Source organism: Xiphophorus maculatus, chromosome 6 (genome assembly GCF_002775205.1).
Source record: "Xiphophorus maculatus strain JP 163 A chromosome 6, X_maculatus-5.0-male, whole genome shotgun sequence".
NCBI lineage: Eukaryota > Metazoa > Chordata > Actinopteri > Cyprinodontiformes > Poeciliidae > Xiphophorus > Xiphophorus maculatus.
In genome coordinates, this window is record NC_036448.1 from 10930082 (window position 1) to 10955018 (window position 24937).

General features: G+C 38.4%; 1 protein-coding gene across 2 annotated transcripts; it reads left to right on the forward strand.

Moving 5' to 3' along the window:
- The first annotated feature begins 4669 nt into the window (after positions 1 to 4669).
- On the forward strand, positions 4670 to 23030 carry LOC102234503 (integrin alpha-6-like). 2 transcript variants are annotated; one of them, XM_023335472.1, is made up of 26 exons: positions 4670 to 5021; positions 12687 to 12814; positions 13799 to 13878; positions 14005 to 14266; positions 14481 to 14612; positions 15168 to 15381; positions 15480 to 15673; positions 15765 to 15862; positions 16555 to 16682; positions 16770 to 16859; positions 17081 to 17142; positions 17293 to 17462; positions 17539 to 17682; positions 17782 to 17897; positions 18055 to 18211; positions 18300 to 18383; positions 18471 to 18550; positions 18665 to 18742; positions 18821 to 18923; positions 19040 to 19207; positions 19811 to 19906; positions 20010 to 20120; positions 20590 to 20688; positions 21362 to 21487; positions 21654 to 21725; positions 22279 to 22368. In XM_023335472.1, the coding sequence occupies exons 1-25, from the start codon at positions 4840 to 4842 to the stop codon at positions 21720 to 21722; spliced, it is 3171 nt and encodes a 1056-aa protein (XP_023191240.1). In that variant the 5' UTR covers positions 4670 to 4839; the 3' UTR covers positions 21723 to 21725; positions 22279 to 22368. The 2 variants fall into 2 exon arrangements, with proteins under 2 accessions (XP_023191240.1, XP_023191238.1); XM_023335470.1 differs by lacking the exon at positions 21654 to 21725 and having other exon boundaries at positions 4671 to 5021; positions 22279 to 23030.
- Positions 23031 to 24937: the final 1907 nt, after the last annotated feature.

Consider the following 24937-nt stretch of genomic DNA (forward strand, 5'->3'; position numbering starts at 1 on the left):
TTTTCTGTATTTTACTCCTTGGAATATGTGATCCAGCTGAAGACTGACTTAGCTCAACCTATTGAGCACTACTGTATGTGAAATGGTATTGCTGCTGTTAATGAAAAGAAAATGCACTACTAGAGAGAAAAGTGGACATAAAAAGTGGAAACAAACTTAACCTTTTCACCCTTCTTTACTTTCTAGCTGCTACCAAGTATCAGAGCTAAGATGTACTATGTTTAGTCAATAATGCCTTTGAACTGGGCCATTTTACCTTGTAATAACATCTATCTTGACTTCTTTGACTACACAATCTTTCTGTTATAAAGCAAATTACTGCCATGTTTCAAGTTACGGTGGACACTCCTTGTCTTAGAGTAAAGCAGTAAATCAGAGAAATAAAGTTTGACCTTTTGATGATGTTCTAAAACCCCTTTCACTTTAAAGGAGAGGAGAGAGCCCACTCTTTGAGAACACTCTGCAACATACATGTATGTCATTTTTGATTGGCAAGATGTCTAATAATGTGTGTCTTGTACAGATTTTAGATTATAAATGTTTCTTTTTTGAAAATCCCCCCACATTATTCTAAATACTAGAGCTTAGTTCACAATAAAAATATGACTTTCCTTTTTAAGGGTTTACCTTCTCTGCAAATGAGATAAAATTAAAGAGCATAAGTATCCCAGCTTATCAGAATGGGAGAAAGTATAAAGACAATGCTCCTGATAACCCATGAAACAAACATTATCTTTTCAGTAACATTGTTTCTCAGAATGTGTTTTTCCTCCACCAAATGAACCTTTTACACCCTGTGAACCGGTCAGGTTACTTAACTTTTTTCTTTTTTTTTTTTTTTTTTACACCTGGGCCCATTAAGATTTGAGGCCTATCCCAACAAACAGCAGCTATCTCACGTTACATCCCCTGGCCAGGGCTGGGACACACACGCACACACACACGTACACCCCCCACACAGACACAGTTAACTCCCAAGGTAAATGTACAAAGAACTGTGCCCTGAAGGTGTTGTGGTAACAACTAGACTAGATGAGACAGCAGCAGTTACTTTATGTCAACTGTAGTCAACACACTCATTAAAATCTCCAGTTTACCCTGTTTAGCTTCTACTATCATATTGAATCAATACAGTGATATGAAGCAGGATGTAAATTAAAGCTGCCCACACTGTTTCAGCTAACTGCTAATTGATAAAACCATTTTTACGCTGTTTGATTGTACATAACACACCCTAATCCATTCAACACTCACAATGTTTGGTGTGGTATTAATGCCAAACATCCTGACCTGATAAGCAAATGTCAAAACATGATTATAGAGACACACTTTCACATGACACTAGGATATATATTCCTAATGTAGTTATGTAGCAGCAGAAATGTTCCTCTGACTTTAGAAAAGTAAAAATACAGGATGCATGTTTGCCAACTGTCTGTGATATGTCACTCTTAAGTTGGTGTTGTTCTTACAAAGCAATGAGCCGGCTACTGTTTTTGAACTGAGCTTAGGGTCAATGAGTTTCAAACCCAGAAGAACACTCAGCTTGTCTCTGGTCAATGTCTTGCAGTCTTATACCAGATTTATGTATGTTCTGAAAGAGATTCATGTTCAAATGTTTCAAATATCCAATGTTTCTTTCCCCAGACATCTTAAGTACTAAGGTGAGGGAGAAGAACTCAGGTAAAGTGCTGTGTTTAAGTTTGCTTTAGTTGTGAAAGAGTCTAGATTTGGAGTTCAGTATGAGTATTTAAGTTGATAAAACACCCCACCGTGAACTGTGCTCCACCCTCAGGGGAGTTTCTTTACTTTATCCAGAGCTGTGGCTTTAAGGACAAATAAAGGGCTGTGATTCGGGCAGGTCTGGGCGCTGCCTTACTTCCCCACCCCGTCCTGTGTGCTTTGTGTGTCGGAGGATTGCTCTCACCATTACAGCTATTCTTCAGCATCTGAGGGAATGCTTTAGCTCCTCAGCTGCAGAACATACTGTACGGAGAGGGGTGTTCATGACTCCGATCTTCAGTGGAAATCAGTGAAATAATTTGCTGTTGAGTAAAATAACAAACCTTAGTTTTTATAGAAAAAGAAATTACTTGTGAATAAAGTTAGAAAATTGATCACTGCTGATGTTTTGTACTCACTCTGTCACAGTGAATATCCTGTTAATATGGGATATTTGATAAATTCGGATGAAATGTATTTACCATCATCTTTGACATTGTTACTGTTTTTAATGATGCATCTTCATGGGAACCGAACATGCATCATTCTTTGGCGCCCACCAAAGAATGATGCATCAGACCTCTGACTGATCAAGAAAACAATGTCAATGGCTTGTTTGGTCCAACTTCCATGTCCAGGCTGAAGAAAAGCCTCCCCACGACATAATACTGCCACCACTGTGTTTCACAGAGAGCATCAAGTTTTCAGGGTTCTGTTTTTTTAAGCTCACGGACTGAATGGCGATTCTTGAAATGTAGAAACCTTGGTATACTTCTTTATGACCTAACCCTGCTCTGAACTTCTCCACTTCTTTATCTCCATGGTGTTGTTTGTTCACTAATGTTCTCTGATCAATCTCCGATGAATTCAGAGAAATGCAACATTTATTAGATTAAATTACTCTAGAAGTAGGTAACTTCTAAAGTTGGTTATTGGCACTGGATTTTCTTTAGGGTGATTTGAGTAAAGGAAAAGCTTCATTTGGTGTAAATACTGCTGCAAGGCAAACATGCTAGGCGAGCATGAATGCCAACACAGCGTTAACAGGTAAGCGGTCTCCAGACTTTGGAATTCCACAAAAATTAGATTTTGAAATGACCAGGACATCTGTCTAATGGGGACAAGAAGAATGTGTGTGTGATTCTGATTTCATTAGTCTTCAAATATGAATCAAACGGACCTTGTTTTCTGGAATCTAATATAAGACGTCAGAAGTCAACTTGAAGTCGAACTTCAGCGGGTTGATACTAAATTAATCTCATCCTGTTAACGAAGACTTAAGTAGATAACAGATGTGCAGAGGGACTGCATTCCTCCTCTGACCTTTTCATTTTCTGCAGTGCCTTTTTCCACAATTATTTGGGCCTTTTATAGAACTATGTGAGGGCAGTTTCTTCCTCCCTCTCCTGTTTCTCTCTGCCCTCTTTCTCTGTGAGGACAAAGCCGGCGTTGTCCGCTGAAATTCTGTGTTGCTTTGGGTCAGTATCTAATGGAATGCCTTGGAAATCATCTAGTGAAGGCAGTCTCTTAAATGTGTTGGTCTGTGCCCTTTTCTTCTGGTTTGGTGACTCATGCATGTTAAAGAGAAGACGTGACAGCTATGGCGATGCTTCGTTTCGAGGGATTTTTCAAGAGGGATTATTATTTTTAATAGCGACACATCTTAAGCATGAAATATTTAAACGGTGGTTGTTTCTTCTGCACTTCTAAATCTGATGTAGATTTGTTACAACATTAAATCTTTGAACCGCTCTCACCTCTGTCACTTCCACTCTAGATCATTGTCTCTACTGTTCTCCGAAGGAAGAGTGTGGAGATTGGTATTTATGGCAAAATGAACATCTAGAGCAACATAAATGGTTGATGAGGGACATGCGGGCTACAATCAGAACAAGAGTGTAAATTATTTTTGCCAGCATTTTTCTCTGCCATGGAACTCGTGTGTTTATGCCTGTTTCCAAGGGAGTTTAAAGGCAGCCTTTATTATGGTGTTACACGGAGATTTACAGTCTGAGGGTGCCAGTGTAGTCTGGAGCACCGTTTCAGTCGCTGCACATGTACAATGTCTTGTCGAACTCTAACTTTTTCCCAAAGATTGTCGATGTTGACTGCATGTTTTTCTCCGTTCGTTTTAGCTAAATATCTGAAGACCAGTCAGATTGAAAAGAAACCACCTTGCAACAGTAATTTTCAAGGCCTGCTGTGGGTTTTCAATGGGATTTATGTCTGGACTTTTGACTGGGACAAAACAAAACAGTGTTAGATCAACACTGTGTGTGTGGAATTATTTTTACTTTCTAAATACCAAATAGTATTTTGGATGTTTTTAAAAAAAATAAAAAAAGGTTTCATTTTGGTTTCATCTGACTGAAGCAATTTCTTTCACATGTTTATAGTGTCCCAAACTCAAAGCATTAAGCGTTTATAGTTATCTTTTCTTCTTGCCACTCTTGAATAAAGGTCTATGACTAACCCTGTTTACAGGTTATTTAAGTAGACAATTCCCCTGTCTGCTTTTCTTCATGCTCCCTTTACCTGATCTGTCAGTTCAGATGGAGGACAATATTTTTGGTGCAGTCGTTCTCTTTCCACTTTTAGGGTGATAGATTGAGCAGCTCTCTGAGAGATATTTAAATCTTTCAGTACTCTATTTTAAACTCGGGAACAACTTTGCCCCTCACCTGTCTGCTGTTTTTCTTTGTCTTTAATGGTGCTGTTTCTTCATTAATATTAGTACTCAAACATCCTTTGAGGCCTTCGAGGAGAAACTGCATTTATACTTGGATGACAAATGTAGATTATGTTTAGGTGTTGTCAGAAGGCAATTCCTTGTTCTTGAATTCATCTAGTAGCATCAGAGTTACAACATGCTTGACACAATGTTCAAATTTGTTTTTTTATTCATGAAAAAAAATATTACTCAAAATCCTGTCGTTTCTGTATTGCTTTGTTGTGTTGTGTTGTTGTTTTGAGGTGGGCCGGTGAGTGTGGCAGTAAGACCAGTAGGAGGGGCTGCCTGTGGACTACACTCAGCCCTCCAAGTCCCTGTCTGTCGCACTCTGCACCTTCTGCACCAAAGACTCACCTTTCTTCTCATCTGGGAACTTGCACTCTCTCATGGAGGGCAACACCACCACCCGCGGATTGTGGCTGCTCGCCTTGTTACTGGCATGTGGCGGGCTGCTGTCTGCGTTTAACTTGGACACCGAGGACGTCCTGAGGAGAGACGGGGACCCAGGCAGCCTGTTCGGATTCTCTCTCGCCATGCACCGGCAGCTTTATCCGGAGGACAAGAGAATGTAAGAATACAATGTCTTGGCTTAGAGGGACACCATTGCTTATGGCGTCCTACGAGTTTAAACTGCGCCTTCTTCTTCTTTTTTTTAAATAACTCTAGTATGCATGTAATTGAGACTTCACTGCAGATTAGACGACAGTTTATTTTAGGTTCTTAAAGTGTCTTCAGGGCCAATGAACTCATTTTAAAAACGAGCCTGGGAGCCAATGAAGTATCAACAGAGTGCTATAATGCAGTAATGTGAGCTCAGGTATGTAACAGGTTGTTAAAAGTTTTTTTTTTCCGCCAGGATGTCTTTAAGCCGCCACATTCCATCGCTAATGTAAATCCTTCTGTACGTTTGAGCACCTGTCGTGAGTTAAACACCAAGTATGCACTTGTTAATATTTCCCTAGGTTACTCATTATCAGTTTTTATTGGACTTCCTCCAAAGGTTTTCAATACGCTTGCGCAAATGATTACCCTTTTTCTGTCTTCTGAATAAAATGAGGTCAAATTTTTAAAGAGACTATAAGCATTTGCTTAGAGAAAATTTGAAGAGTTTTGGACAGGTATTCTGCATAATCACTCAAGTTTATTTGTGTAGCACATTTCAGCAACAAGGCAGTTCAGAGTGGTTTACATCATAAAAACACAAAGTCAACAATCGAAGCATAACATTTTGTTAAATTCAACTTGCTTTCAAATAGATGCTGGATTTGACCAGAAATCACAACAGATAATTTGTGATTATCTGTTGTGATTTCTGTTGTTATACAATATTCCACACTGAATATTATATTTTATTTGTATGTTCAGTATCTGAGGAAAACCTTCAAAGTTTGACTAAATGTGCTTCTAGTAAGGCTTGAAAAACACTAATAATCAAAGTGTGCTAATTTATATTATGTATTTTAATTGTCAAATGTCTTGGAGTTAATTTCACTTGTCTGTGAACAGGGAGATTTGAAGTTGGTAATGTAATACATCCAGGTTTTGAACATTTCCGACAGACTGTATTTACAGAGTAGTACAAACCATGTTTGAATAATGCGTAAAATGCTTTTAGTGGCTGTTTTTAACGCAGAAAAGATAAATACTCAGGCTTTTCTATCTGCTTTTTTGAGTGCAGCTTTTTTTGAGCTGTACTCAAAAGTGAGCTGTACTCTCACTTTTGAGAGTACAACACCTTTCAAAAGTGGACAAACCTCTATAATAATGCCAAGTTTTTGTTACTTGGACTGCTAAATTCTTCGAAAACATTTTCTGCATTCAATATGACATATATCCTGTGTACATCAAATGGAGACTAATAAATCTGTTTGAAGGGAAGTGTAAAAAGTTGCAGAAACCTAGTTGCATAACTGTATACACCCTTAAACAAATACATTCTTGAAACACCTTTTAATCCAACAGGTCTCATTGAGCTTTCTTCAGTTCACAGTTGTCATAAAATTATAGTTACACTAATTGTCCTGAAATAAAGTTCAGCTGTGATTCCTGTGATCTCCTCATTTGCGTTCGGAAGCTAAAGCCATAATTTAGAGCAGTGGTCTCAAACTCCAGTCTTCCTGCAACTTTTATGTCTCTCTGCTTCAACAGACCTGGCTTCAATATTAGCTCATTAACATAACTCTGTGAAGCTTAACTGCATGCTAGTGAGGCAGTTTAGACATTTAATTCAAGTGTGTATGACAAGGAGTACATCTAAATGTTGCAAGGTTTTGCTTATGTGCATACAATGAGCAGGTCTTCCAACCATCGTCTAGTTTGGATCCCGAAACCTTCAGATATCTGCTAGAAAGCTGAAAGCGTTGATAGGTTTAATTTTCGGCATAACAGTGAGTCTAAGCGTACACCCAAATAATCAAAAGATGACTGCGGGCAAGAGATATATCCTGATAATCTAATAGATTAGGAAACCTTCACGGTAGAGTGAGCAAATAGTGGCGAGTCAAGATGTGACATGCTGATAGACTTTTAATATGGGTGGGAACACTTTCGTTATAAGTTGTTACATGTTTTTTCTTCACATATTTCCACTAAGAGATTTCTAAATTACTCGGCAGAACTGCACAGGATAAAAGTCAAATTAAAACCTTAAAATAATAATAATAAAAAAGAAAACATAAAATTACCCTTTGTGCATGTCCCAAATCAGAATCTACAAATCCAAAAAATGAATAAAAGAGTAGCAAATCCGACGGCAACCTTAGGCAAATACGGAGCACCGTCACATTTTCTTACCGTGGTTGCACAGAATCAGGGAATACCACCTTGCTATTGTGGTAATATGAATATGTACAATAGAAAAATGCAAGTGACAAAGCAAACAAACTAAAAAAACCCCCTCTAACTCTCAAGTACACAGGCCACACCCCAGGCTACCCCGCCCTGGTCAGTGAGCCACATTACTCATATCAAAAACCGCCACTGTCTGAACAACAGAACAGATTCTCCCCCAGTGTAACTTCCTTTGACCTGTTAACATTCAGATGTGTCTAAAGCTCTCAAATTACCTCATGTCAAATGTATAATTTTTTACATTCTTTTACTGCAGCTCCACATACCGCTGCTTTTATTCCAATCTGTGTTTAAATGAAAGACACATGGTCACCAGCATGAGACCAAGGCGTCCACAGAGTCCCCCCTTTCTCAGGTTATAAAATTAAATACTAAACTACTGAGCGAAATCAATCAATCTTGGAATTTTGTCTGGTTCTTTTTTTTAAAGGGCAGTACAACTATTATTGTTTACTAAACTGCAATACAACTCTATGTCAGATTACTGTGGGTTGTTTTACCACAATGGTGCATGGCGCTCATGTTACTGTTATAAAACTGTAATCTCTGATATGTGTAATTTTCTGTATCACTGTATGCTGCATGTGAATGTTTGCTCCATTGCTTGCTTGGCATGCTTTAATGGTGCAATTACATGTTGCAACTGAGCACTATTCATATTTAGCAACATTTTAGACCACTCAGTGTGCTGCTCCGTGCATCCTAAACCTAAGGAAGAAGAAGAGGAGACAGATAGTTAATTTGTGCTTGCTGTTAATTTTTAATTTTATTTCCTGAGTGTTCTTGGAGGTCTTTTGCAACAGCATGTATGCTTAAGTGTTGGCTTGTTTTACAGCTGGGTGTGCTTGGTGAGTCACAGCCCTTTCATTGCCTGTCATTCATGGCAGTGTTTGGTCACACTTATATCCTTCACAGTCTCTTATTTCCTGAAATGACGACTTTCATTTGTACCTTCAGGATAGGAGAAAACCTGTATGGGTGTAGGGTGCTATAAATATATGCACGTGTGTTTGATAATCAAAGGAAGAAAGAAGATGAGCACGAAGCACAAAGCACTCAGATAAGTGCCGTTAGAGAGAGGAGAAAGCAACGCAGCCAGTTGGGGAAGTTGGGAGGTACCGTGAATGTTTGTGCTGAGGTTAGCGTTATATGTGGAAGCATGTGGTTTGTGTATTTGATAAAGAAAAAGTAAGAGCATCAGATTTAGGCCTCCATCCCCATGGCCTCCAGTTATTTAAGGTTATCTAACATCAAAGGTGACTGCTTCAGGAATGTTGAAAAGACTGTAAATCAGTTTTATATCTGGGCACCAAACCCAGCTGTTATTCAGCCTGTCAGATCCAGCAAACTCAATGCAGACAGAGGGAAAAGTTGGGTAACTGCTGTCATGGATTTGCAAATCTGCAACCCATTTGGCAGTTCATAGAGAGCTACAGGATGCTGCTAAGCAACACACTCTGTCCAAGAAGGCAGAAAGTCAGCTGCTATGCAAACAGCATACCTCTTTCATTAGGATGTTTCTCCAGTGGGCACGGTAGCCAGTCTGTACCATGCTGCCGCCTCTGAAAGCAATCACTTTATCAGACAGTACTTTCTAGTACATACTTCTGCCTTTTTTCAAGATTCAACAAGGTATTTTGAAGCTCTCATGTCCATATTGACATGAGAGCATCAAGCAGTTGTGTATTTGTCTTACTCACATCCATGGTATGAAACTCCTGTTGCACCACCTTTCAAAGCTGCTCTCCTGAATTGAGATTTGGTCACAGTGGAGGTGTACTGTAGTAAACTCACTATCATGTAAATATCACTTTGTGATGATTAGAGCATTGTGTTATGGTGTTGTAACATGATGCATGCAGTTGTTAGAAGATGAGTACACTGGTCAAAAAACATAAAGGTCCCCGACATATGCAAAAAATAAAAAATAAAAAATTACAAAGCACTTTAAATCAAGTGCTTCACTGAAAATTTACAACCAACAATGAGGCTAAAGTTACAATTTAAAAACAACTAAAATGCAGTAATAGTATGACAGGAAAATGGCAACATTTCATGTCCTATTCACCATTTAAAGCAAATGGATCCTTAATTTTGACTCAAACAATGTTAATTGAGGATGCCTGTCTGACATCTGGTAGTAGACTGTTTCACAATGTTGGTGCACAAAATGTAAAAAACATTAAATGGAAAAAAAAACAGCCTGAAATGTTTTTACTACGGTATGCGATTTGCTTAAACCAGCCGCCACACAGACAGTTCATTCCTGCAGGCAGTCTCCTTGATGGACACCTTACAGACTGAACAGTCATCTCTACTCCTCTGTCAAACAAAATAAACACATTTTTAAGACCACAGTCTACATTTCTTTTTTTTCCCTTTTTAATATCAAAAATGGCTGTACATACATATGCATACTATTACTTTATCCTTAATTTTATTTCCACTTTAGTTGGCACAATCTTGGGCAAAAAAGCTGATTCTGATTCTCATAATGTTGATGTGTAAATGCCTGGAGTGGCCTTCGGTGGGATTGGCTGAATCCCTGTTGACATGGGTGCCTCATAAAGTGGCTGGTTAGGATTTGTGTGTCTGTGTCAGGCATGCTTCACTTAGGCCCAAACACACTCTTCCTGTGGTCAAAGCCTGCCTCTTAGGGCTGCCTCTGCTGGTGGTAAATGATAAGCAATTGAGTGGCTGTCATTGGAGCAGTGGGTCAGTTTTATCACACCTTGTCAGCACTTCAACCCTTTGTCTCGAAGCCTTGTGTACTGATAAAGATACAACGTGTCTTTTGGCATCAGCCTCTGTTCCTTTTCATAAGTTAATGTTCTGAATTATACAATGTCATATAAAATAATTACATGTTTTTGAAATCATTTATGACTGTAGTTGTTTTTAATTTGCATAATATTGCAGCTGAAACTTGGGAGAATTTTAAAATATGTTGAGTCATTTTTGACATACCAAACACCCCAAACGTAATGAATAAGATTCCTGCCTATGCAGAAATAAAGTTTCTATCACTGCTAATATCATTATTGGAAAAACTGCACTCCATCTTTCATTGGCTTATAGAACCATCTTTAGCAACAGCAATTAGAAGGGGCTATTCCATATGACTTAATGATTCTCACACATTGCTGTGGGTAGTTTTTGCACAGCATTGCTTCAGTTTCTTGTGGCTTGTGGGCATTTGTTTTTGCAGAGCTCTCTTGAGGCCCCACCACATCGTCTCAATCAGGTTGAAGTCTGGACTTTGACTGAGATGTTGCAACATGTCATTTTTTCCCTGTGTGTTGTCAATTTGCTGCTGTGTTTGGGATCATGATGTAAAGGAATTAAAGTTTGATTTTTGTGATTGTGTGGTTCCTAGGTTCTGGGGCTGCTAAAAAAATAATATTTTTCCTAAATACGGTGCTGCACATTATGATCTTCAATCTCTACTTTGGTGTATCTCGTTGTTTGGATGTCTTATGATTCATTCACAGGCAGCCATGCAAATCTAAGTTGCGCTGTTTCTTTCTGAAAGCTGTTTCAGAAAGAAACGGCTTTCCATTTTGATCTTTTCTTTTACTAACATGTATCTAATTTTCGACATGTTAAGTAGGACTTTTAGACACAACTTTTTTATTTCCTCAGAGCGTTGGGGTGGATTTGTTGGAACATACACTCCTGAGAACATTGATAACTCTAAAAAACTTTCTGCTGTCACTGCAGAGGGATGAACTTTATATATTTTTGAAGTGGTCTGATAACCCTTCCCAGATTAATAGGTAGCAACAATTGTTTTTTTAAGGTAGCCGATGAAGTCTTTCATTTTTGGTATTATACTTTCCTGCATGCTCTTGATTATCAAACTATCAAAGCAACTGCATTGCAGAGATACTTACATCTGCTGATAATCAGTTGAGTAATTTTAATTAGTTGCAATTGGTTGTTGCTGTCTGTCAATTCTATGTATAAAGAATAACATTGTTCTTTGTTTTTAATTATTTTTTTTTTTTACCTGTTACTGCACTTTACACCTTTTCTATTAATTATTCCCTCCTCCCATGTAAAAATGGTTTGCCATCCCACATCACTCAGATGAATGTTTATTCTCCAGGATAATTCTTGTTTGTTTACTCAATGTGTAGAATTGTCTCCAGCCTCTGTGATATCAAATTTCCAGTCTCACACAGTCCCTGCTTCCAGTTCAAAAAAAAGTTTGATTGGACACATGATGGGTGGATGAGGACACAAATTATAGTTGTGTGGTTCTGACACAAGGCCAAACCCATCCAGTGGTGAGAAATGGGATAAACATTGCACACTTGTCCGTTTTGCAAAAAAAAGTCTGTCCCTACATGCAGTTGCTTATTTTCCTGCTGCCTAGTCTTAAAAAATTAACAAATCCTAAAATATATATTTATATATGCAAAGGGACTGTTAACAGCATGTGAAGTGTTCCCTAACATGATTTATTGTTTTTGCTAACTCTTCTAAGTGTGCAGTATTTTAGCATTTATCACAATTTATGCTCTCTGAAATATAGATAAATAGTTTCATATCTTTCATATGCAGATCAAAAAGCAGACGGGTCAGGTCTGTGTTGCAAGCATGCTAATCGCATTTGGTGGGTCTCTGCTCTACTGTACAGTCATTCTCAGTAGATTCTCTGAGGATGCATTGTTTTCCAGCTAAAAGTGGTTTATCTGATTTAATGTAATGAAGAAAGTATGTTGCTGTATGCTTAACTTCAAGGGTCATTTGAAGGGTGAAGAAGGGCATAATATGTGTCCATAGATTGATAGTTGTTCATTAAGCATGTGATTTGTGTATTTTCATTAAGTGACACCAGGAGTCCAACAAGCTGAAGCTACCATAATAAGAGAGTTGGGTGGTGCTCCTCTAGTTTTAATATTGCTCATGAAATGTTTTTAAATATTTGTTTTTCTTGCAAGTGAAGGAAGATTGCAGTAATTTTTCTGGCAGCTGATCAGTAGTGTGTAGAAATATTTGCATTACTCTTCTCAAAACAGCCAGATAAAACTCATATCACTCGGGTAATTTTCCAGCATATCATTAAAATCACTTGAAGTAATATCAGGACTTGCAGCTATTTAAAGCCAAAGTACACTGCATTTGACTTTTTTAGAGTCATGAGTGGGACAGTTTTCCCTACAAAGAATTGTATGTGTGTATGTGAAACCTTCTCCACAGTAGAAACCCTGATTCAGGCATCCACAGGAGAGCACTGTAACTCCATGGAGGCTGATGTGCTCACTCATTTGTGCTTCATCTCCTGAGTACCGTTTGACACATGCAAGAGGGGAATGCAAGAGACTGCTTTGCACCTATAAAAGAATAAACTGTTTTTATGTTTGTGTGTTTATTGCAGACTACTGGTTGGAGCACCACAAGCCAAAGCACTGAATGGTCAAAAATCTAAGGTGACAGGAGGAATCTACAAATGTGAAATGAGCTCCAACTCTGATGCTTGCTCAAGAGTTGTCTTTGATAATAACGGTAAGATATAGCTTTATACAAGTAGGGAATTATAAATACAGACAGTTGATCATTAAATGCATAAAAATGTTATTAGTCTCCTTAATATATATTGGTACATTACTTTTCTCTCTCTCAAATTAATAAAAATATATCTGAATGAGTAAATTCTCTTTGTCAATAAGCCCTCGTTTCGCTCACTGGTTTATAGTTTTTTGAGAATTACACTGTTGACCCTTTGACATTTTTAGAAATAGTTACCCTAATACATTGTGTTAAAAACTTCATGCTCTTTTATTGAGTTTTCATGTACTCTGGCCTCTTACCACAGTTCAAAAGCTTGACCTCTGAGTTAATTGGTTGGTTCTGTGATGTGGTCTGGATCCTTTGTTGGTTTCGCTTTGTGAATTTGGGACCAGATTCTAAATGATTAAAAAAAATTTAATCTTACTGCATAATCCAGATCTGTTCTTTACAGATTTGCAAAACAAAGCCAGACTTTCTGGTACCTTATAAATTGAGATAGATTGTGACCCATCAACCAAAGTCAAGGCCCTTCCCTCCGCCCAAATATGAATGAATAAATAAAACGTTATACAGCCATTTTTTAACTTCCCATATTTATCTGTAATTACAACCGGGGATTCATTGATTTTCTGTGTTTCCCATTCACACTCTTCTCTGAGTTAGCATTAGCCACCAGGTAGAAGCTGCACCATTGCAATGTTATCAGCCATTAACCCCGCCAAGGGAATTAATGCCACAGCTAATAAGTTAGCCTCATCAAAAAATAAATTTTACTGTTCTTTTCTAACCCTGTTTACATCTTAGGGACTGTAAATAAACAGATTTTAATCATAAACTGTACTTGCTTCACAAGCTCAATCTGTGGAATTAATGAATATTTCAGATCAACACATGCTATCATTAAAAGATATCCCACTTTTGGATTTTCTTTGTTAAAAGCTTTTTGTCTTTCTCTCGTATTTTTGTCTCTTTTCATAGAGGATACAGGAAATGAAAACAAAGAGAACCAGTGGATGGGGGTGACGGTCAGCAGCCAGGGACCAGGAGGCAAAGTCTTAGTAAGAATCTAATTTCGTCATCACACTTAGACCGCACTGATGAACCAACCTAACACACACAAAAAAAACACACTTCTTAAAGACAAAAATCTAGCTGTCCTCACCGCTAGTCCCTCTCCCTGGCAGACTTGCGCCCATCGCTACAAACGGCAGAAAAACGTCAACTCTCCTCATCAATCTCGTGACATCATTGGCCGTTGCTTTGTGCTGAGTCAGGATCTAACTATTGATCCCAGTTCAAGTGAAGATGGCGGAAGCTGGCATTTCTGTAACAACCGGAACAGAGGCCACGAAAGGTTCGGTTCCTGCCAGCAGGGCCTCTCTGCTACATTCGACAAGGACTTCCACTACTTCATCTTCGGGGCTCCTGGAGCTTACAACTGGAAAGGTAGTTAAAATTTACAAGTCACATAAACATGTCATACTTTTTCTTGAAGCTCAGTTTTATTGACAAATGAAACTACTGATTTACATATTGTGCCATATCTTTGACATTATGCTTTATAAAAAAGCGCGTAAATAGAGAAATAGATAGAATTTGACAAATTGTGATTGCAAGTAAAATAATCTTTTTCTGCTTTTTCTCTGCTCCCTGCTTTAAGGTGTGGTACGATTGGAACAAAGGAATGACACCTTTATAGATATAGGTATCTATAATGATGGACCATTCGAGGCAGGAGATGAGACTGAGAAGAACCCTGACCTGGTTCCTGCTCCTCCCAACAGTTACATGGGTAAAATATGCAGTTATATTTACACTTACTTTAGTGCAGGACAAGGTAGGGGGACTCGCATCTGATTGTTAGTGTTAGTAGCATCTGCCGGTACACACTGCTGTACTCTTCCCATTATGTATTGATTTATATTTGATGTCTTTTTTGGTATGTTTTATTGATTTTTATTTTTTAACTTTTATACTTTGTCTTTTAGTCTTTGTAATTGCTGTAACATCAATTGCCCATTTGGGACACAAATAAAAATCTGATCCTATTTAATCTTTCCACATTTTCCCATCTTTGAACAAGACACTTTAATGCATTTTGCTAGGTCCAGGAGTATCCTGTCCTTGCTCTTCACAATTATGTGGCACTCTGTGTTGGTCTATCACATTACCTACTAACAAAATAGACTAAAATAATTAAAAAAATGGCTGTGATGGGACAAAATGTGAAAGATTTAAAGGCAGCAGTATGAATAATGCAGTATGGTGCTGCGACAATACCAAATATGTCAACGTTACCAACTCACTTCTCTCTAACATGAATTATTTCATAAACTTGTTGTTTTAGGTTTCTCTCTGGACTCTGGAAAATCTTTGACCAACAAGGGTCAGCTGACGGTGGTGGCAGGAGCTCCCAGAGCTTACTACAGTGGAGCAGTGATTCTGCTAAAGAAAGGTGGAGAATTCAGCAGGGTCCTTCTTGAGGAATTCACCCTTAAAGGGGAGGGCCTGGCTTCCTCTTTTGGATACGATCTGACTGTGCTGGATCTCAACGGGGATGGGTAAGAGTGCAGAGTTAACCAACACATCCTTAACATCTGCTCTAATTGTCCACAATTTCACTGTACTCTAATGAGTCTGTGATGTTCTTGTTCGTTAGCTGGGAGGACATAGTTGTTGGAGCCCCTCAGTATTTTGAGAAGGACTCGGAAATTGGAGGAGCTGTCTACGTTTACATCAACAAGGCTGGAAAGTGGAACAAAGTCAAACCAAAAAGAATAGATGGACCCGCAGTCTCTATGTTTGGCCTCGCTGTGGCAAACCTTGGCGATATCAACCAGGACGGTTACCATGGTAAGGAGGCATAATTTGCGTGTGCTGTTGCTGATCGCTCTTGAAATCTTCTACCCGGAGAAGACGTTGAAGCATACTGCCCTGCTGTCAGATTTTGCAGTGGGAGCTCCTCATGAAGACAGCGGTGCAGGCAAAGTTTACATTTACCATGGATCAGCCAGAGGAGAAATCACAGACAAGGCATCACAGGTACGTAAAATAGTGCAATATACTTCATAGCAGAAGCAGCTAAAGTATTGCACAGAATTATAAACAGTAAACTCACAAAATAAAAAAATAGTAAACACAGAGATGAGTTAAAAATGTCTGGCCTGAGCAGAGGTCATCTAGTTCAGGAGATGTAGTTAAAGAGATGAGGCTGCTCTTAAAAACATCAACATCATCATATTTCAAACAATGTATGTTAAAAATAGTGTTTGTATTGTGACAAAACCTAATCATTTATTGTATCTTTATCTAAGGTTATGTAAGATTGTTTTACTGTCATAAGTAATACTTACAAAACAAGGCAACGAACAGCGCAGTGAATTTTTTAACAATGTCAGTCCGTTCTTTCTGTGTTTTGGGTTTTGATCTGTTTGATTCAAGTGACTCTTGAGACTTTTGAAAATGTGTTCAGTTTATTCGTTAGCATGTCCACATCAGTGTTTTTTACAGTAAATCCTTAACAAGACATGTCTGATATGTTTCACATTTTAAAACATATTATTTTTTCCATGTTTTAATACTGAATTACTGACTTTGCCGTCGCTGTTCAACCTACCGTTGTGTCTTTGGTCTTCAAAATAATGTATTTACTAGTTTATTTCCATTGGACACCAAATAAAGATGTCCATTTTATTCAGTAGATAACGCACACTTTAACAAAGCTTGTGTTTTAGGTTTTGTCCAGCAAGTCTTCTGGAGTGAGGCAGTTTGGCTATTCATTAGCAGGCAACATGGACCTGGATAAGAACTCGTATCCAGACCTGGCTGTTGGATCCCTCTCAGACTCTGTCTTTGTCTATAGGTGAGAAAGTCAAAGCTGATGGGTTGATCTGATGGACTGCCGCTTAATATTATTTGCTGAGATTGTTACTGAACCGTTCCTTCACAGAGCCAGACCAGTTATAAACATCCAGAAGAAAATTACGTTTTCACCAAGTAAAATCAACCTCAGCCAGAAGAACTGTGGCAACACTTTCTGGTACGACTGACTCTTTCGTCTCTTCTTCAGTCTGTGGAGGAACTTTTACTGCAAACCCCATTTCTCACCTGTCAACAACTAATCTGTTGACAGGGTCTGTGTTTGGGGTTCAAACTAGGTTTTAACTGTCATGCTTTTTTATTCTTTTAAATCTGAAAAATCAATGGCCTTCCCACATGTTTGCTGGTTCTGATTGTGGTTTAACTTTTCTGTGTCCACAGCTTGAAAGTAAAGACGTGTTTCACCTACACTGCTAACCCAAGCAGTTATGCTCCAAGGCTAAGTAAGCTGACAAATATTGATACATTTAGCAGCTTTGAGCAAAATTTTATGATTTTTATTTATTTTTTAACAAACAACAAAACCTTGAAACCAAACCTATAGTCATTTGTTGATTTATCTTACACTCTGTACCTTCTCCTGTCCTGTAAAGCGGTGGGTTACTCTCTTGAGGCGGACGCTGACCGGACGAAAACCAATCTTTTACCGAGAGCAATGTTCACAGAACCTTCTGACTCTGATAGTAACTATATATACCAAGGGACCATTACCATGGACACAAAAGGAAGGGAACAATGTTTTACACGTCAACTTGCAATACAGGTAGGTTTACTTTCGGATTTGTAATAAAATATATCCTGGATTGAAAAACACTTTGCGTAATGTTTCTCTCTCGCAGGAAAATATTAAAGACAAGCTGCGGGCAATTCCCATCGATGTTTCTGTGAATATTCAAGATGCTCAACGTAAACGTAGGCAGACCCAAGCTTCTCAGCTTTCACCCACCCTTGATGCCAACGATGCCCAGACAACTAGAATCAAGGTGTTTTTACAGAAACTCGTTGTGTAAAGGGAATTAATCGAAAGGCCTCTGTGGCTGTAATGTTGCACGTGTTGCATTTTGACTGTAACATGTTTGCAGGTGGAATTTGTTAAAGAGGGATGTGGCAACGATAATTTGTGTCAGAGCAACCTTATGATTGGATATCGCTACGGCTACAGAACGACTGATGAAGATGAATTCACTCCTTTGAACTTGTAAGCGGATATTCAGTCTTATTTTTCATGTTGATTGTTCTAGTGAGTTTCTGGTAACAACCTTAATACCAGAGAGAGATAATACAGTGCATTCGATGGAACTGTGCACATCGCATGCTCATCAGGATATAGACTGAAAAATGACTTTGTTTTAAAGGGAGAATGGCGTGCCAGTGTTCTCACTCAGCAGCCAAAAAGACATTGCCCTAGAGGTGACGGTGACCAATCCACATGGAGACGACGCATATGAAGCTTCTGTGATTGCTAACTTCCCCAGTTCGTTGACCTATTCTGCTTACCGCGTCTCACCAGAGGTGTTGCATATTCTCCTAGCACTTTCTGTGCCATACAACACCAGGTTCCCAGTTTCTGGTTCTCAGTGTGCTTTATTACCAATTGCAGAAGCTGCAAGTCACCTGCACAGCAAATAAAAATGGATCTATGGCTGACTGTGAGCTTGGGAACCCATTCAAACGTGACTCTGAGGTAAGACGTTATGTTTAAATACCTTTTAATTTCTTTTAAGCATATTGAAAATTCTTAACATACCATATTTTATGTGTGTGTTTGTAGACAACATTCTACCTTATTTTGGGTACAGCGGGCATCTCTGTCAGCACTTCTGAATTGGAGGTTGAACTTGTGCTAAAAACGTAAATATCCAATTTTGCCTCACCAAGTGTTAAATGGCTCTGACTTCACTTCCTTCCTTATTCAGCAGTTCACAAAAATCTGATGTTCAGTTGACCAATGTGTGAACTTTACAGGACGAGTACCCAGCAGAACCTAATGCCGGTGAAAGCAAAGGCTAAGGTAGCCATTGTGTTGCAGATGTCCTTATCAGGGTAAGAATTTTTGATGTGTGAGAAACTCACACACTTGTACTGATCCAGGCAACTAACTGTGCATCGCCATCCTACCAGACAAGTCCAGCCATCTCAGCTTTACTTCAGTGGGAACGTCAAAGGTGAGATGGCCATGAAGACCGAAAGCGACGTTGGCAGCGCAGTCACGTACCAGTTCAGGGTGAGTACAGAGAAGCTGCTTGTCCGACCTGTGTACACAATCTGTATTTGCATCAGTCTAAGCTGATATTCTTTTTGACTGGATTGAAGAGTGACGCTTTTATCAACTAATCACAGATAATCAACTTGGGAAAGAGACTGACAGACCTTGGAACTGCCACCCTCCAAATAGAGTGGCCAAAATCTACAAAGTATGAAAAATGGCTGCTCTACCTCATGAAGGTCAGCTCCACAGGAGTGGAGCGAATACACTGCACGCCCAACGAAGAGAACTTTCTAAACTTGGTGAGTAAATATATTCAGAGATTTAGTATTTGTACACTTAAACAGTTTGTTATGTTACCACTATAAACTTGACAAACATGACAAACGTGTAGAAAGTAGTGCACAGTTGATAAAGTGAAAGGAAAATGATACACAAGAGCATGTTTTCTCACATAGTTCCTATTCCCTCTACATGCCTTGCAGCAAATGGGAATCAAACAAACCTTTGAGGCCCTAACCTAGTGCTTTTTAATTCCAGTCCTCAGGCTCCCCCTGCTCTGCATGTTTTAGATGTGCCTCTATTCCAGAACAGCTGATGCAAATAATTGCATGACCATTAAGTGCTGCAGAAGCCTGTTAATCACCCACAGATTCAATCCAGGTGTGTAGCAGAAGGGAAACACCTAAAACATGCAGGGCAGAGGGGCGTGAGGACCGGAATTGAGAAACAATGCCCTAACCACACAGCTAAATGAAATTGCACACTGGTACTCTATTGATTAATTAAAAGACTTCTAAAGGAAACTGACTGGATCAGTTACCAAGAAGCACTGAATACATACTCATGCTACCCAAGTATTTTAAAATGTGCAAAAACTGATAAATCTCCTGCTTTGCTTTAAGGAACCAGTTAAAACCAGAATGAGAAGAGCAGCGGAAATCACAGAGAAAAGGACTCATTACGCTTTTTCACGCCTAGATGACAACAAGGAAACTTTGGTAACGATACACAACCAGTTTTTCCTCTTTATAATGTTTAAAGTGCTTGCTCCACAAGTCAGAGTGAAAGCTTCAATTATCACTCTGTTCTGTGTGTTTGCAGTCATGTGGCAGTACAGCAAAATGTGTGACAATCAGGTGCCCCCTGGGGGGCCTGGACATGAACGCACTCATCACTCTGAAGGCCCGACTGTGGAATAGCACCTTTATAGAGGTAACCAGGATGGACCTTTTTAACTCAACTTCTTCATGTTGGTTTGAGATGAGTTGCAACTATAAACATTTCTTGAAAAAAAAAGTCATAGTTACGATTAACTTGTGTTATTTAACAAACTTAGTTGATGGCTGTAGATTTGTATTATTACACAAGCAAAGAGTGCTGGATTGACATACCAAACATGCCAACATAAGAAAATGTGATATAACCAAATTGAATTTAAATGTTCTTTTTTTATTAAAAGATTTCAAAGTCAAAAATTTGAATTATAGTTTCATCATAAAACACCATTTTTACTCTAAAACTTATTGTAGTCGTATAAAGTTTTTATGGAGTGTCAAGACAATAGCTGAATTAAAGAAACATTTCTAGATTTTATCTTTAGAATAAATTATCTTGCAAATGTGTTTTTCAAACAAACAAAGTGGATTGAAGTTAGTGTTTCCCCTCTTTTCTCTCGAAACAGGACTATTCCAAGTTTCATCATGTGGAGGTGTTGGTAAAGGCCTCTCTCCACGTTGATAGCGCGACGACAAACACTATGCTGAGGAACGCCGAGACAACAGTACAAACATGTTTTATGATACATACAATAAAAGAACCAAAAACATAATTTTTTCTTTTATTGCATTACATTCAGTTTTCCATAAAAAGTCTAAAAATAATGCTTATATTTAAATACTTGTTTAACTAATATTGATTTTTTACATCACCAGCATACACACACGCACGCCCACCCATCACACACACACACACACACACACATATATGTATATATGTATACAGTATATACTATTAAAAACCTGTATAAATACATATTTTACCGTGTTTATGCGGTAAAATTCTGGCAACCACAGCTACTGGTACTTTCCCTCTAATTAGAGACGGGATTCTTGTACAGTGTATAGTAAAATATTGTTGAATGGTCAAGAACTCTCCATTTTTGGATCGTCGATTGCAAACGCTCTGCAGTTAAATAAGATTGTACTAATATTTTACCAGTATATCCAAAACAAAGAACTAAATGTCCGATGTATCACAAGTTTTCGTCATTTGGTTTAATATGAGCGGAGCAGAAGACGACACGTAGATTTTACTTGTAATACGTAAGTTTTGAGAAAGCATAGAACAGTGTAATATTTTAAAGAGTATCTGCTGCTTCACTTAGATAACCTACTATTACTAAAATAATGCTGATGTGTTTTTAATTAATTTATTTGTTTTGTTTTGGTTTCCAGGTGAAACTGTCTGTGTTTCCAGAGAGGCGTTCTGCTCAGTACGGAGGAGTGCCTTGGTGGATCATCGTGCTGTCCATCCTACTCGGCCTCTTGTTGTTGGCTTTGCTGGCTTTCCTTCTTTGGAAGGTAAAAGTGAACTATGGTTCACGCCATTCTAACTCATATTAAACACATTCTGTACATATATGTATGTAATTTTAATTCTATACACTTGTTGGACTGTTGACACCATGAGCAGAGCAACTGCAGGTAAAGTGATCAAACACGTTTCTAATGATTTGCCTCTCTCCAGTGTGGAGTCTTTGAGAAAAAGAATAAAGAGGACCCATCAGAAAAAGAGAAGCTGACAGCAAATGCATAAAAAGTGAGAGGGTAACTTATTGGATCTGTCAGATATTCAACTTTTTCCATCCTGCTCCATCTTGCTGTAAAAGCGCTTCTTTTCAGTAAATGAGGCAGTGGGCAATTCTCGCTCTGTGAAAGATATACTAATATAGGCGCTGAATCACAATGTCTGCAAAGAAATTATCCAAATAAGGTTTTCACACATGATAATGTGTGTATGATTTTACTTGCATGGCCAAGGTGATGGCTGACACGCAATTACTGGGTTATCTATTGCTTTAAAGATTATCATCGGCGCTGATTATCTCCACTCACTGATCTTTTCTATTTTTCCTCATTTTGTTGCCTCTGAAGATGCAGTCACTTGGTCTGCAGGTTTTCTGCTCTCTGTCTGAAATAACAGGGCTATTTAAATAGATCCCTTCTCCAGAAGTAGGCACCGTCAATCAACATACTTCTTTGTTGATTAACTTAATTATGCTGCAACAATCTACATCTGTTTTGCTGTCTCTGGAGGTTGTTAAAAATATTTCTTACAAATAATTTAAAGATTTTCCTTTATTTGTCTGCAGTGTGGCTTTTTTAATCGTGCCAAATATGAGGACAAGGTTCCCAGTTACAGCGCTGTTCGGATCAGACGGGAGGAGAGAGCGGTACATTCTGCAAAAGACAATTGGGGCAGCTTGGAAACAAAGCCATGGATGACGACTTGGCATGACAAGGAACACTATTCCTAACAACAACAAAAAATCTATCGCTTATTGATGGATCAGCAGAATCTCATTTTTTTGCTGCCCTGCCTTTGCACATTGAGGACTTGTAATATTGAGATAGAAAACTAAATCATTTGGAAATAAGTCTTAAGGACTGAATCAAACACTGTTGTTAAGGGACCTCGATGTTCTTCAGCTAAATGTATGAGATGGACTTTCGCAAAGGCTGTCTTTTAAGCATTTTGAGCTTATTCTGTACATTCAGTGATGCCTAGAAATATGGACGTTATAAACTTTTATCAGTGTTGTGTTCATTTGAATGACTTGAACTGTTTGTATTTATTCTTGCATGGAATATTTTGGTTTTTGTTTGACAAGGTGGAAGAGGTATGCAAGGTATGCTCCCAAAAGATAACACAAAAATAATATTTTCTGTATATACCCTAAGTCTGTCCTAGTGAATGGCCTATTTCCTCTGCCTCTGTTTGCACACATTCTGTATCTTGAGTGCAAGCTGAAAACTGTAAACAGGCCACAACAAAAATCATGGCGCCATGGAAAGTGTGACAGGGACTTAAATGCTTTTTTAATAAATACTTTTAACTACTTTACAGCTTTTGTTCTGCTCAGTTGTGTTCAAAATTATTGTAGCTCACAATATCCATGATGGAAGCTTAGAAATCTGTTTTCGCTTCAGATGTGAGATCAAACGGGAGAATTTGTCCAGTGAGGAGAAAAAAAAGATAAGCAGTTTGAACAACTGACCCCCTACCTACATATTGAAATGGTCACTATGTTAACACCAGTCTTCCTGTAATTTTCCAAAGGTATTTAACAAAGGCCTCTTGTAAAAAAAAACAACTACCCAAAAACATAAAACCTTGATTGCGAGCACTCAGGTTAGCAATAAGACAAAATGTCTTTAAACCGTCCCATGATCTTAAGAGAGGGGAACAATTGGACCCCACGAGATTTTACCAGCAGGGTGGCAATGACCCCGCCTGCGCTTTTATGTTTATGTTATTTTTTTGTGTGTGTGTGCGGTTTTGGGAATTGACGGTCTGACAGGACACCCCCCTACATATGCCGCGCTCCTTCTGAGTGCTGCACTAAGACCGCAGGAGGGTTAAGGTCTTTTTATTTGGGCTCAAAACAGCCCAAACCTGGAGGTACAAGCAATGGGTACCTAATAAACTGGCCAGGGACTGCATATCTAATATATAATCACTAAATGATTATATATTTACTGTTTTGTGATAAGTAGAAGGAAACTTATAATTTGTCTTTGCAGACAAATGATAACAAAGGCAAATGATAGTGTTATCACTTGTCTTTTTGGACAAATGATAACACTACAGTGTGAGACCTGGAAATGTTGAAGGTTGAATAAGGTTGAGGAATGCATGAACTTGTCAGAGCGCATGGTGATTACCGTACTATGAATGTGAGAACATTATGACGGGTAAAAACAGGTCTGAGCATCTGAGATCTTGTTTCATTCGAGAGGCAACGTCTGGTTGCAGTGGAAGTTGCCAGACAAAAAAAAAAAAAAAATGGGTTTGACAAAAATGGAAAAAACAGATTCTTGTTACAAAACCCACCCAAAGTCCAAAGTAAACTGAATTGAATTGAATTGGAAATACAGGAACATAATGGGAATACTGCAAAGAAGATGTAGACACATGTATGCCGATTAATGAATCATTGCTGTAGTTGTGTAAAAACTAAGATCAGGTATTTCTTGTGATTTTTAAAACTGATTGAAGAATGTGTTTTATCATACAGGACACTGTGCTTCACTCACATGTCTGTTCTCCATTACTGGACCTGGACCTGCAGCTTTAAAATCCAAAAAGGCTGAGGCGCAGGCGAGTCCAGGCACAGCCTCTTCAGCTCCCGTGTGTCTGTGTCAGAGAACTGGCTTCACATCATATTACTGCTCTTCTTCAGTACCTCAGGGCTTGTTTCTTTTTGTTTTTAGCTACAGAACATCCAGTACACAGAACAGTACACATGACACAACTCTTCATTTTAGTAAGATCTCATTTAATACAAATGTTTATCTGTAGATAGGACATAGTTTAGGAGTAAAATAACGAATTATGTGCTCTTTGGGAAAACCTCAAACTGAAATTCAGAATATGTTTTTCAGAAATATTCTCGAAAAAAAAACAACCCCAATGACAAATAGAGGAGACAGTTAACTTGCCGATATAAAACAGATCACAAAATATTCATACCAGTAAATCTTACTTTACTACATTACCCCAGATTTCATTTTCTTTTTATGGGATAGACCAGTATAACAGCAAAATGAGCAGAGTAGAATGGTTTAGGTTGAGGTGTGGTAATATTTAAAGGTCCTTTCGAAGTTAAGATCTAAATTAGTCGACAGTCTGTAGCAAGACCTGAAGATTGACATTCACAGACACTCTCTACCAAATCTGACCAAGCCTGAGCTTATTATTGTGGTGTTGCTGGTTCAGTTTTTGTCAGTGAATTAATATTTTCTTTCTTC